Source organism: Amblyomma mixtum, chromosome 6 (assembly GCF_055824585.1).
Source record: "Amblyomma mixtum isolate Tamu chromosome 6, ASM5582458v1, whole genome shotgun sequence".
NCBI classification, from domain to species: domain Eukaryota; kingdom Metazoa; phylum Arthropoda; class Arachnida; order Ixodida; family Ixodidae; genus Amblyomma; species Amblyomma mixtum.
In genome coordinates this window covers 4356456-4371299 of record NC_143017.1, presented here as the reverse complement: position 1 = coordinate 4371299, position 14844 = coordinate 4356456, and the positions used below count along the sequence as shown (strand labels likewise).

Below are 14844 nucleotides of genomic sequence, written 5' to 3'. Positions count from 1 at the left end.
TGACACTGGAAGAATCCATTTGCGACTAACTGCTGCCATCTCTGCCATGGTGCAATAGCAGTGGAAATGCCCATGAAGCAATGTAAAAATTGACGAAGCTCATAGACTGAGAAGTCCTTTACACAACAAGGCTGCAGGTTCTGTGCTAGCTATCACACATAGAGCAGCTCCATTTCACCTAGGTGTTTGTCAGTGCATGGTGACATTTATGGCATTTAAATTAGGCTAGCAAGGAATAGAACATGAATTAGAAGTGTCCTGGAGGATAAAAACTGGTGGAAGTTTAGGAGCATAGTACAGAGTGTGTTGCTGCCTACTGTTAGCCTCATACTGTTGTTTATTGTACCTCAGTGCGCAAATGATATTATTGCGCCCAGGTTAACCCTGCTCTCACTGAAATTGTTGATTGCTTCAGTTTCAGCTACCCTGCTGAAGCTGATGCGCCTGGTGCTGGAGGTCCGACAGGAGCAGCGCGAATTAATGCAGCGGTTACAAAGGCTAGAGGATCACGTGCTGCTGCGGTCGGACCGGCAGCTGGAGCAGAGGACTCGGCCAGTGTCCCCCTCGCCACCGCCTCCCACCCTTGCACTGCCCGCATTCTCCCCCGAGGAGTTGGACACTGTGGAAGCTGCCGTCCAGGACGACAGCGTGGCTGCTGGACTGGTGATTTAATGTTTCTGATAATTCGTGTCTGGAAAAAATGAATGCCTACTAACGAATTGCATGCATAATGTAATTCCGAGGTTTGTGAAGAAATCTTGAGCTCCAAGAGTATTTGCATGCCGTGCTCTGTGAATAACATGCTCTTCATAGATATAATTCCTACTGTTGTGCTGGAGTGTGCTGTCACAGTGTGTTTTGTTAATGTAAATGTCTTGTTCATGAAAGTTGCTTGCTGATATACACACTGGCTGTTTCAGTGAACATTTTCAGGAATTCCTAAGAATAGGGAGTTCAAAATAGAAGAAATATTTGCAGGTACACACGCACAGTTATGCAGTAAATTATGACCACCACTGCTGAGAGATCGTTCCTCCAAAAAAAAAATTGTTTTCAGCCACATGTTTCAGCCACGCAATGCAAAGAAAATGCCACCTGCGAGACTGCTGTCGCATCAGAGCGTTTAGGCGAGAAGGAGCGCTAAACAGCAAACCAAGCTACTGATGCTGGTTCTGTGCGAAGCATTGCACCTGTCACATCTTGTAGTAGCTTGGTATTTGGCGGTGCAGTCACAGGCTTTTTTGGGGCAGTTGCTCTCAGATGGTGTCACTCAATGTCATTCGATGTAGTTTTCCAGAGCTCTGCCGGTGGCCGGTCGTTGCATAGCAGACTTGGTTCGAACAAATTTTTTTTCTCAGTCAAATATTTCTGTGATTACATTATTGTTTTACATCGATCAACAGCAAAAAAAAATCCCCTATGCTTTTGTTGCCTGTGGCTGCCTTTCTTCGTATGTGTCTCATAACGAGCCCCTCATTTTCCTTACATTTGTCATTTATTGTTGTGCTATTTTAATTTAGTTCAGCAGTGTACTTTGTAGCTAACATTAAGGATGTTGTAAGGTCTGTTTTACAGGAAGCTGAGCTTTCGGTTAATATACTGTTGCATGAATTGCTGTGAACACAGCTGGAAGTTGGTCCTCTCTCAGCGCGTCTTCAATTTCGGCTAGGTTTCCCAAATAATGGGGCAGCTTTAACCCACCTCTTCCCTGTCTTTTGCTCACATTATGCACATTTCATTACTTAATCTGCTGCCAAAAACAAGCAACATCGTTTAATTAAATGTGGTTGCTAAGCACGCAGCTTTACTCAGGTGCTCGGGGATTTAAATAAGCGCCCTTTGTATAGCATTAATTAGACTGCTCAATTTCAGGGTAGTGAGCCCCGCCATGGTGGCTCAGTGGTTACGGCACTCGACTGCTGAACCCAAAGACTCAGGTTCAAACCCAGCCGTGATGGCCAGTTTTCCATTGAGGCGAAAAGCAAGGCGCCCGTGTGCAGTGTGATGTCAGTGGCGCATGTTAAAGACCCCACGTGGTCGAAACTTCCGGAGCCCTCCACTATGGTGTCCCTCATCATAGCCTGAGTCACTTTGGAACTTTAAGTTCTACAAACCAAATCAATTTTAGCGCAACGGCTGTGCAGAGAAAACACATCCAGCACATAGATATCTGCAAAAAGCATTATAGTTATAATATAATGTCCAAGATGCAAAGCATAATGGGTAGGAGTTGGCCACCTTTGCTTAATCGCTAAAGTTTCCCTGCTCTTAGTAAACTGGGAAAAAAAAGAATGGCCATATTGGTGGTGGTGCTTTCTGCTGGTAGCAACTAGTCAAGCTATTGTATCATACAGAAATTATGCATTATGATTGTAGGTACTCGCATGGGCTGTTGACAGGTAGTCACACAATTGTCTTAGCTATTCGATTCTGCTAAACTAAATGAAATTATAATCGATGTTTGTGCCTAATAGCTTGTGCACCTGTGGTGTTTCTTTTCAGCGAAAGCAGCTGGTCCGCCTGGGGGGCAAGGGCCTGAGGGAGGTGGGCTCCAACATAACGACCGCCATCATGGGGGTGGCTGTGCAGAGGATGTACAACCTCCATAGCTGCAAGGGCAAGTGGTCATTTATTGCCCTGAAGTTATGCAAGGTGGCAACAGGTATGTTGTTGCAGTAGCTTTTAACTGAATTTTAAAAGATGAGTGGAAGAACATGCACCAGGTTCTGCTGCGCTTCGTTTTCTTTTCTTCTTTTTAGTTGATACTTTACCAGTTTTCTTTTTCATTACAGGTGAATATTTTGTTACTGTTTTTATGGGGGTAGTCATCTGCAGTTTTCTTCCATGTGCATCTGAAGATATATGAATCAGCAGATGCCTTTCAAAGAAAGCCCTCCCATTAGTCACATCCATCTCTTGTCATGGATCGTAGTCGTGCCTTGTATCTGCCAGCCATTTGTGCTCCCATATGTTAGTAGTGCAAAGTGGTCGACCGTGATGTCGCAGCAGCTTTATACAGTTGGTTAGAAGAGCTTTCAGGTGGATTTTCTCCTCAAGTTGTATTTGGATACTGTAGTCCTTTCATTTTGGCACGCACTTTGAGTTAACATGTACTTGTGGCCTTTTCTGTTTTCTCTGTTGCTGAAATAATCTTGATTTCTGTTAACGAACAAACTTTTTCTGCTGGCCTAAAATGAACGCTTATCTTATGCAGATGCCATCTGTGAGAAGACGGGGGCGGATGTGGTGGAAGCGCAGGGGTTTATTAGGAAGTGGTTGCCAGGTTCGGTGGACCGTGGCGGCGGACGCAAAAGGCGTTTTGCCGAAGCGTTTCTGCCAAGTACCGCTGCCGGCCTGGCAACCACTGCGAGCCTCTGTGCTTCAGCCCCCAGCACAGTGCCCTCCCTTCCCCAAGCGGCCCCCACCTCCCAGAAATCCTCCTCCCGCGCGGCCCTGGCTTCTTCCCAAGGTCCCGCCTCCTGCGCGGCCCTCGCTGCCTCGCAGGACTCGCGCAACCGCGCGTCCCCAGCCACGGTGCCTAATTATTTAATAAATTGTTTCTCAGTTGGATTCTTTCGTTGCCTCATTTTGTTGTGCATGTGTATAGAAGAGATGATTGCAGCTTTGCAATGCCAAAACCCATGGCTTTCCCAATGCGAACATTAACTGGAATGTGAATATTCGCTGAACTGGAAATGCAATGGCATAAACTTCGGGCAAGCGTTAGCAGAAAGGCTGAACAGTGGCCTAATTGTGGTATGTCAAGCCGGTGTTGGTAGAGCGGCTGAAAGTGGGTACAATAGCGGCATGAATGTCGGTTCAGTGTTGGTAGAGCGGCTGAACAGTGGTCTGATAGTGGCATGAATGTCGGTTCAGTGTTGGTAGAGCGGCTGAACAGTGGTCTGATAGTGGCATGAATGTCGGTTCAGTGTTGGTCCGAACATCAGGCCAAGGTTGGAAAAAGTAACTTTTTGCCCCAATGCCGACGTCGGTACGACTTTCGAGCCGGTTTTGACCAGCATTATGCCAGCGTCGGTCCATTGTTGGTGTGCTGCTTGGGCCTGGGGAGGTACTTCGCGACAGGTGAGTTCAGGCCGGTGTGCTTGCCTTTGGATGGTGAGGCACTTTGAAGGCTTTTCTCATTACAATATATATATAGTTTTTCATTAAAATATATACCCAAATGGTTTACATATGCTGGAAGGTTTCGGCCTCTCCGCTTTAATTAAAAAATAGAACCTAAACCTTCCACGACTTCGGACCTCCGCTGGCCACAAACGGCCAACCGGTCCGGCCGCCGCTCAAATAACTCGCTTCTCCAGCTCCCGGCTCTCGGCCCCAGGGACCACCACCGGCCGCACACGACCGATCTGTCCGGCTGCCACACACCCAACCTCCAGCGCTCTCCTTCGCGCGCACTCATGTCGTTACATTCCCGCCAAAACTCCATCCTCAACCAATAGACAATCCTCCCGCCAAAACTTACTCTTCAACCAATACTTGGCTTTCCCGCAACCGTTTAGACGCTTATACACGCCTCGCTGTAAGTCGCCGTGGCTAACTCGAGGATACCAAAACAAAAAGAAACAAAGAGAATTTAAAACACACGCGCCACTGTTAGCCTCTCTGGCTAGCTAGTAAGAGCGAAAACAAGCGCAGCGCCAGTGCACCCGAGCCGTCCTGTTGTCTTCTTGCGTTTCGAAACGACTTCTGAGAAGAAACCATTCTTCACTCCCTGAGGCCGAGAAGCACGACAGTCGCACGGGGCACCGTTTTCAGTCTTCCCCTTTTGTCGGCGCATTCCCCTGTTCCCCTTCGGCGGCAGTCCTCCATCTCATTGCCACAAAGTAATGAGATGGAGATGGAGTAATGAGCTAGTTGCGTCATTACACCCCCCCCCCCCCCCGCGTTCTTAATTCTTTCCCCCAACCTTTTTTCTGCGCCAGTTCAGAAAAAAGCTTGCTTCTCCTTTAGGCGCCTCAAGCCGCCGCCCATGTGTCTAGTGCGAGAATGCACTAAATCTTCCCCTTGATATACACTGCGAAAAGGAATACAGGCGTGCAAGTTCGTGAAAGTAAGGTGCACTTCTACACACCACACCATAAGCCACAGCACTGCATGCTGCATGTTGCATGTCTCAATTTCAGTGACAAATCACAGATCGATTAATTAATTCCCAGTGGGGCTCCAGAACATAGCCAATGAATCTCAAATGTGCGAAGTATATATACCACACATGTTGCCTGATTAGCACCGGCATTGCATGATGCATGACGAAGTATCACACACTTTATTCTTCTACAATCTGTTTTGAAATTTGCACTACCACAAAGACCATCTGGATGCGCTATGATTCCATCAAATTGCTCAGACTCACATTCGGAGACCAAAAGCAACACAACAGTGTGCTGCACTTGAGTGGATATAATGCACTCGGATAACGGTGCACAGTAAGGAACGCTTGTAAGGCGTCAGAGGTTTGACTGGAGAATGTGATCGAGTTCCGTCATATTTCATGTGTAGAAAGGAATATAAAAGTTGTAGTAGAACTATGAAATCCAACATCCAATACTGAACTTCCCTAGGTGATCTACACAGACATAAAAAGCATGAAAGGATAAGCTCAGCAATACAGTTAAGTGTGATGTCCGTTGAGGTTTGACTTGCACATCTGTATGCAACCATCAGATACCATCTTGAAGTTACCAGAATGCCCAAAACGACTTTGTTGAGCTGTTATACTCTAAACTGAAATACTTTTCCTTGAAACATTTTTTTGCAACATGCCGTATAGTTAATTTTAAAATAAAGAAAAGAAGCTGATAAAATTTTCTTATCTCAAACGTACTGATACGTACACAAATCTGAGTGCTTTCAAGAGAGGGGACGCACCCGGCATTCAGTGTACAGAAGCATACATAATGCTGCAGAATCCTATAGCAAAGAAATTTCTTTTAGTTGACAGATGTCTATGTCTGGTCACAAAGTCAATACCAAGTAAGGCGGATATCCTAACCTGCAGTTGCATGAAGCTGGACGTGATTCATAGGCTGTAACTCCGCAAATAACTGCTACATATTTCCCACCTCTAGCACGAGTTCGGAATCAATATACAACATGGAAACAGCAGTTTTGTTGCTTTAGCTTCTTTTCTATGCTGTTTAGGCAAGAGACGAGTTGAAATATTTGCATGGGCAGTTCTGGATTGAAGTAACGTACAAAACCTCCGCACTCCTTTCTGCTGAAGCGACTGGTGGACCACTTTTGCATGTCGCATCTCGTATGACTTGCTAAAGGTCCAGATTGACACACGCACTTGGTCAAACCTTCATACATAACATTCTTCGCTTTTGCTATAAGCTCCGGACACAGGCAGTAAGTGTCCCGTCACCATTCACATCGCAAAAGAAGGCAGCGCTCGCAGGCGGTCAGTTTGAGCTGACAGCCACAGACGTTGCAGGCACAATAAGCACATCGCCGACTAAGTTTCCAAGCAATCCACACTGTAGAAGGGCGCAGTCTTGTAATCGAAACACATCGCAGAAACCATGGCCACTGTCGCTGCTTATGAGCCAGGCATTTTTACAACGAGGTCAGCAGTGCCGAAAGGTTCCACTCATGAAACGACGGCACCGCACTGCTGACCTCATTATCGTTGTCGACCAGACATCCATAACACATATGCCCCGACGGATTAGTTAAATAGGAGCTGCTACACCTCTTGGATGAGCACGCGCCAACCAGCAGCACACACCGGTAATTCTTCTTTTGCGATTCCAGCACAGTAACAGCGGCGCGCAAAAGCGCGCAGCAGCAGCACGAGAAAACAAACGAAGCTTACGGCAGTAATTCAAGTATAGCCGAGAGCAGCATTTGCTATCACCGCAAACGTACCGCAAACATGCGGCGTAAGCAGCATCAGGCAGCTGTAACTAAAGCATGCATGGCCTCCGAGATCACTCGCCCGTGCACTCGTTCGCCTGCGGGTGATCTCAGAGACCATGCAGTATGTCGGATCGACTTTGGATTTGACGCGTTAGACCATGCGCACTGACGCACGCACGCACGCATGTACCGACACGCACATTCATGCATCCACGCGTCCCAAATTTCTCAATTTTTTATTACAAATATGTGCACAAATACTTAATTATTGTTCTAACGAAAGTTTCACTTGGTTTTAGTGCTTTGCTATCGCATTTCCCAAAAGCATGGAGCACAAAACTGGCGACCTGGAAGCATGCCTGGAGGCGACGCCTCTCTAAACAGGCCGAAGAAAGCCGGAACTGGCCGAAGCGCTAGCAAACGAACGCTCCGCGGTCTGTTTGTAGTGCTTTGTGCTGCCGAGGGCATGAACCATCGATGGCATGAGCATTTGTCACTCTTCCGATATGTGATGCACCGACAGCAGTGAAATTCGCTGGTGCGATGTACGAAAACGTGGTAAGGTGCTGAGTAAACCTGTGTGTCAGCGGGCTCGAGGGATAGCGCGTCGTCCTTTGCGCGCCTTCACTGGAAACACTATGCTGAGGGCGGTGATCATTTTCTGCATGTCGGAGCAGCTGATGGGAGACCACTACCCGGGTGACATGGGTAAGTTAATTTTCTTCGAACCTGTACATTATTTCAAAGCCTTTGCGCACAACTGGCCACGTCAACACAGCTAGTACAGAGATGCGAAGACGCAGTGCCTATCGCGGCAGCACGCAGCGCTGAAAGGTTGTTTGCTGGCGCCGCACGAGAATGAATGCGCGTGTAGTGTCAGTGGTCACACGGTCATGGTCAGTATGCCATGCAAATATGCACAGCTTCGCCGATCGCGGGATGCACGATATCGGCGCCGTACTGCCATTCATCTCACGGCGAGAATGGAATATGTGTCTGCCAATAAATCTTCGGCCCGGGCTTCACATACTTGCCGTATATTACGCTGTAATTGAAGTTACAGCGCTCGAACAGTTAAACTACGTAGGCTGCGAATCAGCTCTATGCGTTAGGATTGAACTTCCTCCTCTTTCACTTGTATTTCACTTGTACTTTTAGAAATTGTGTATTTAAGGTACGAAGCTCCGTATGGTCCAGCTGCGTTCGTACTTGTAGCCGAGCCAGTGTAGTCGAGCCTTGGATAGCAGAACGGTGAGAAAAAAACAAATTGCTTTGAAGTTTTTCGCCCTCTGTTTTGGCACTCGCGTTCACATACTTTGGCTCGGAGCGGAAATGGTCCAAACAATTGCAAAATGCACACAGGTGCCCTAGCTCCATTTGCCCTAAATCCCGAAGTTGCAGTGAAATTTAAGGGTAATTGAGCCTTTAATATGTACGAAGAACAAACTTGATTGTTGCATGATTATTACCAATGGCGCAAATAAGTCTGACTTTGACTTAAATATGCTGAGGTACCTCTTCAACACTTACCTGATGTTAAGGGAAAACAGTGTGTTTTTTCTGCAGTTGGCACTATTTTATCATACCCGTGATAATGTGTAATCAGTGCTAATCATGCAGATTTCAAATTGACGGACGCATGTAGAATTTGAAGGAAACCAGCCTTCTACTGAAAATATCTGTCTGTGGTGGTCTGTTCTTTTGAATGGTGGCATGTATTGAAGAAAAGGTGCTGGATGTCGGTATGCAAGTGATGTCTCGCCTGAAGCTAGCTTGTGAATGACTGCCGCAGATATGAATTTTTTGTTGCCAGGCCCACTTCGAAATGTGGTTAAACAGTCGTGTTCCATTCTGCGACCGGCTCATTTCTGCTTTTTTCATGGAAATGCCTCCACTTTCGAGTGCGCAGCTTTTTATAGCTCGCAGTTGACTGAATCATTGTTGCGAGTAAAGGTTCGGGAGTGTGAGAGCGTTGACCCTTCGTGGACCTGTTCCTTGTCAGCTACTTGGTGTTTTGTGCCACCCTTGTGATCTTTAAATGGATGTGCAGAAATAGCTATATTTGCACATTTATTTCACTAGTTTTTGGGTGTAGCACCCTTCAGGAGAGCAGCTCGAAAAAGGCAAACTCACAGAAATGTTCTTTTCTCTGGTCAGCTGTTGAAGCAGGGAAATGTCAGCACAAAACTTGATCTCTGTCCCAACCTTGACGGCCTCAGCATACTGTTTCTAGGCATGAGCTTGCTGCTTTCCGCTGTATACTTTTTCACTGCGTGCTCGCAGTGTGCCGAATCATCATGCTTGGCGGCGTGCTCAAGTGATGTGGCTCTGCCGAGGTTCGTCTTTGTGAATTATTTAGGCGGTCTTCATTTGAACAGGTAGGTTACAGAAAGCATCTTTGTTTCGCGTTCTATTGCTGTGATTCAGTGTTTATGGAGCTCAGCTGCTGAACCTGAGGAGCTGAGATCAATCTCGGCTGAGGTGGCCATGTTTCGATGGAGGCGAAACACAAAAGACCCCTGCCTGCTGTGCCGAGTCAGCATACGTTAAGGAACATCAGGGTATCTTAGTTAATCTGAGGCCCTCCATTGAAGCATTCCTCTTAACCCGTGTGTTTATTTGGGATGTTAGACCTCACAATTTAAAAACTCTTTTTGGTTCACATATATCACAATGTCAACAGGTTAAGTTGTAAATTTATCTTTTCTCAAGCGTGCAATTAGGCATGTGCTTTTGTTCCTCATAGTAAAAGACACTGTCATGCCTGAACGTCCAAGGAGATCACCAAAATGGTATCGTTTAATAATTTAATCTGTTCAAGAAAGTCTCGTTTTCGGCCGATTGTGTCGACATGTAGCGGAAATTTTCACCAGCAGATATGAGGTGGCAACCTGGTTAGGTGTTACTTTTCTGCTGGCTGGGTGCCTAGTTTCTACGTAGTTCTTTTGTAGTCAGGAAATGGATCCAAAATGTGGTGTCTCTGAGTGTTATAAGCTTTTTGTGCAATAAGAAGACTGAAAAGAAGCAGTAAACGCAAACTAAACCTAATAAGACTAATGTCAGGGATGACACTTTCTATTTCGCTTAAAACTATTGTATAGGTGAGCACTACTGTTCAAACTGCCAATACTAGGAAGACAGAAGAAGCCAGTTGATCCACCAGGGCGAAGAATGTGCACTGTGCCCCTGTTTGTGCCTTGCATGCTTGATTCTAGTCCATTTTTGTCACTGTGCTGCTGTTAAATGTGTATTTTACCATGCAGCAAGCTCCCCATAGCTTTACGAGCAACGCCTCTTCCAAGCTCTGCAGTATGGCTTTGCCAGCCTTTCACTTGTGTTAGGATGCCCAGCAAGGAAGCAGGCTTTTGAGGTAAGCACTGAAGACATCTTCCGACACAAGTAGCTTTTATTTTCCCAGTCCGCTGCTACTTGTGTGACCCCTCGTTATGTTCATTTTGGCAAGTTAGGTTGCCTATTAAGTGCTCTTTTTTTGTTTTTCACCTGCTGCTGTGGCCTACTGCATTGGTGTTGCGCTTCTGAGCCCAAAGACGCAGGATTGAATTGCGGTGACTATGTTTCGACAAGGCGAAATGCATATTTGCCTGTGTGCTGTGCAATGTCAGGGCATATTAAAGAATCCTTGGTGGTCGAAATTTACGCACAGCCCTCCTCTATGGATGGAGCTAATGTTCAGCTTTGGGGCAATAAAGGGACACTAATGGCAAACTGAAGTTGACCTGTGTTGATAGAGTTCTGCATTCTAACCACAAAGACGTCACTTTTTCTGAAAGTGGAGCTTCATAAGCCAGAAAAAGAAAAAAATACAATTGTCATCAGCACCGGCTGATTTCGGAAGTAAATTGCAATGCGCCGCAACCGTTTTTTTTTTTTTGCACAGATTCCAGAGGCTAGGCTGAACTGCCATTCACCTCAGAACGGTTATCATGGAGTCCTTTGTGTAGACTTCATGAGTTCAAATCGAGTGGCGGGAAAATTTTTAAATGTAATTTTTGCACCAGGCATTGTGTTGGTGGCCTTTGCGCTGCTGTTAAAAACCGGGATAGCAGTACAGTATCCCATAAAACTAGGTTCAGGACTTTCAAGAAGTGGTTTATCACATTCCGCTATCTTGGGCAAGAAACTACTTCATTGATATGTGCAGATGTCTTTAATGCGTTCCTGAGTGAGCACTAACTCGTTAGGGGGAAGGCATCTTCTAATCTGGCACTACAGTGCCATTGTCGTAAGTGTAAATCATAAGATCCCCCATCAGTGTGCACGCCTAATTTCTGTGACACTTCAGTGGTGTATAGAAGTGCTAAACAAATCTATAAGGTATCTGATGCATATCTCCAAGCCAAAGGCTGCATGAGTAGCGAAGCCATTAGTCAATCTTCAACGGAAATAATTTTCTCTTTTAGATGACGTGCTTGTCGATCGGTGACTGTTATTTGTTGTCCTGCCTTTTTTATTTATTTATTTATTTATTGTAATACCCACAGCGCCACATCGCTGGTGTGGGCCGCGCATCTTCATGCGAGCCTTCTTTTCCTTCACAGAAAATTCAATTGATAGTCCAACCTGTTTTCTTCTATTTTCCTCTGTTGCATCTTTTGGCTGGTTTTAAATCTGTAACTGAGCTGAGACCGTGGTAATTACAGCCGAAAAACAGGGCTAGTGAATGTGAGGTTGGCATATGTGGACACGACGAAGCATGGTGCATGAATGACGCTTTATTCAAGCAGGCGAGCGGTTATATAGGAAAGCAGTTAGATAACAGAAATGGGGGCGGCTTCTGTCCGGCTAGGCGCGTGTGCATGACTTGCACTACGTCACATCTCGTCTCTCTCTTTTTTTTTATCGTCGAAACAAACAGAGTTTTAGAACTCAGGCGCCGGGTATCTTCGTGGTGGTTGGCGCTTCCGTTCACTCCTGCGGAGTTGTGTAGATTCGGATGTCCCTGTAGTGTCTGGGACTCCCACAGCTGGCAGCGGCGCGGGAGTCTCGTGCTCAGCGACGAAGGCTAGAAGACATGAGGAGCAAGCAACGCTGCTTCTACAACAGAGGTACACGGCCTCTTCCAGAGCTTCGCACTGGCTCGACCGCAATTATGTACAACGTGCCCTCAAGATCGTGGTCCCCTGTCATGGTCGTACAGCGGGCTGAGACTCCTCGTGCCTACATCGTCAAAACGGAAGAGGGTCAACAGTTTCAGCGCACAAGAGAGCACCTCAATCCGGCTCCTCCTCCCTCGTCTCCAGACCACGAGACTCCCGCGCCGCTGCCAGCTGTGGGAGTCCCAGACACTACAGGGACATCCGAATCTACACAACTCCGCAGGAGTGAACGGAAGCGCCAACCACCACGAAGTGTAGTCCGTGAAAGTTCACTGTAACCTATTCGTTTCGATGTAAGTTAGAAAGTCCTTACAGTGCTCTACTTTTTAATGATAATAACAAGGTAATGAGGCAATCCAATTGTACCTGTTCTCTTTCAACACAGTAAAATGCTTCTGGGTCGAGTTCACAGTTTTACTTTGTAGGTGTGCTCAGGCTGTCATCATGATCATCATCAGCAGCAGCAGCAGCAGCCTGACTACACCCACTGCAGGGCAAAGCCTCTCCCATGTCTCTCCAATTAACCCTGTCATTTCCCAGTTGCGGCCACTGTATCCCCGCAAACTTCTTAATCTCATCCGCCCACCATTATCATTACCAAGCTCATACAAATGGATTGGTGCACATAGTGACAGGTGCGTAATGTGATACCACCAGCTAACCCCAAGCTGTGGTGACATTTGCCTCATTTCTGCAGGAGCAATAAGGCAGGCATGGGGCTGAGAGGTGCAAAAACACGATTTTTCAAGAATGTATTATGCGAAGCATACTACTTTAGCTACCACTTCAGCCCTTCACCGTGGTTATACGCCTCGAAATCACGTGATACATGACGTTACACCACGTGACACGATGGCGTCACGACAGTAGAGAAATGGGGGCCACCTCGCGCCGTCGCTGTGGTTGTGCGCCTCCAAATCACGTGATACATGACGTCACACCACGTGACACGATGACGTCACGACAGTGGAGAAACGGGGGCCCACCTCGCGCCGTCGCTGTGGTTGTGCGCCTCCAAATCAACTGATACATGACGTCACACCACGTGACACGATGACGTCACGACAGTGGAGAAACAGGGGCCCACCTCGCGCCGTCGCTGTGGTTGTGTGCCTCCAAATCGCGTGATACATGACGTCACACCACGTGACACGATGACGTCACGACAGTGGAGAAACGGGGGCCCACCTCGCGCCATCGCTGTGGTTGTGCGCCTCCAAATTACGCGACACGATGATGATTCGCATTCTCCAGGCTTAACCAAGTTAAGACACAGCCATTTTGTTGTGGTCATTGCAATTAATCATGTGAATTTGCTTTCATTTTAGGAGCTGCACACAAGCTATGTGCCTTCCATTCTGATCATGCTGGCCGGGTAAGCTTATGGTTACATTACTTAGCTATTTTCATAATGGCAGTTGTGGATTTCTGTGTGGTATTGAAACATAAATTGTATGAGTATTTGGCCTGCCACAAAAGTATAGTGGTGCATTCAGGGCCAGTGTTAGAAAGCGATGTTTTGATTGCTGCAAGAACTTGAAGGCCCCTGTGTGGTCACTGTGGAAGGCCCTCTCCCTACTTAGGAATTGCTATTTGGGTTATTCACTCATTTGGTGGAGGAATAGTGTATACAGATAAGGCGTGGAAGAATGCTTTTAACTAAAGAAAAAAATCCAGCAAGCAGTCATAGAAGCAGAAGTACAAAAATGGCAAGGCTTTCCCTAATTTGCATTGAAGCTTTTTCACTTAGACTTCTTATTGCACAGAACGGCTGATGCTTGGCTTACACACATATTTTCTTTAGGTATGCAGTAGGTCTCAAACTTTTTTATGATATGGTAACGGTGCCAAAAATGATGGTGGTATTAGAAAACTCGGAATACAGAGGAATGTCTTACAATCAGATGTAAGACGTGAGGCCAGTGTTCCTCGAACTAAGTTCGTACACCTTTCATGTCTGGCTGATGCAGTAGCTGTTCTGGTTATGCACATTCGAGTGCAAGTTAGATACAAAGCACCAATAGCACTATCTATACAAGTCGCAGCGTGCTCGACATTGCACTCATTTCGATTACATGCTCTCATCTTTCATTTGTTAAAAAGTGGGCAAGAATGCTGAATAAGCTATGTAGGCATCAGAAAAGCACTTCGACCTCGTATATAGCAGTAGAGTTCTTACAGAATAATATAACTTGTGTAAGTATGGAATGGCCACAGTTGAAAGGCCACATTTCTTTTCAATTAAAGTGGCTGTTTCGACTTGTTGGTAAATGATCATGGATAAAGAACTGGCGCTGACCCGCCAGTCCTGTCCATTTCTTGGTTTGTGTTTGTTTTTTTCGCGCTGCATTCTTTAACCGTGGTCACATTTATTTGTCCTTGACATTTTTTTACAAAACTTTTGCTCGCAAATGTTAGAACATACGTAAAAAAAATGAAGCCTGGCTCATAACCACCAGAATTTTGACCGGCCAAATATACTCACTGATGCAACACTGAGACAGTTGGGCAGAAAACAGCAGTACAACTTTTTTAGATTTTTGACAGTAGTGCGGCTTGTACTGCCGCTACTGCTAGGATAACATGTCTTGCCTCTCCAGCTCTGTTGCTTTCGTGCATATATTTTGTAAACGAAAGGTTTTTGTGACTTGTAGCCGGCCTTCAAGGTGCCGGTGTTTTGGCATATGTTTTAACCTCTGTATACAAAAAGCCTTGCCAAAAATAGCTTTCAGCAAATGAGTCCATTGGAAGAAAAGTGACATAGGTTTGCGTTCATTCCGTACATACACCAGCTATCTCATTCCTTGAAGAATGCTGGAGCCAGGTGCAAGGTAGTGAGGGC

At 46.2% G+C, this 14844-nt stretch overlaps 1 protein-coding gene across 1 annotated transcript; it reads left to right on the top strand.

Annotated features, from left to right (window-relative positions):
• The first annotated feature begins 438 nt into the window (after positions 1-438).
• On the top strand, positions 439-9206 carry LOC149338108 (uncharacterized). The gene is made up of 4 exons (XM_089550101.1): positions 439-663; positions 2503-2662; positions 3215-3283; positions 9169-9206. The coding sequence occupies exons 1-4, from the start codon at positions 439-441 to the stop codon at positions 9204-9206; spliced, it is 492 nt and encodes a 163-aa protein (XP_089406227.1).
• The last annotated feature ends 5638 nt before the right edge of the window (positions 9207-14844 follow it).

Excerpts from the sequence above, each read along its gene's own strand:
- LOC149338108 (XM_089550101.1), top strand. The coding sequence starts at position 439 with ATGCGCCTGGTGCTGGAGGTCCGACAGGAGCAGCGCGAATTAATGCAG. Across the intron at positions 664-2,502 it reads ACAGCGTGGCTGCTGGACTG|CGAAAGCAGCTGGTCCGCCT; the intron begins GTGATTTAATGT and ends GTTTCTTTTCAG. Across the intron at positions 2,663-3,214 it reads GTTATGCAAGGTGGCAACAG|ATGCCATCTGTGAGAAGACG; the intron begins GTATGTTGTTGC and ends TATCTTATGCAG.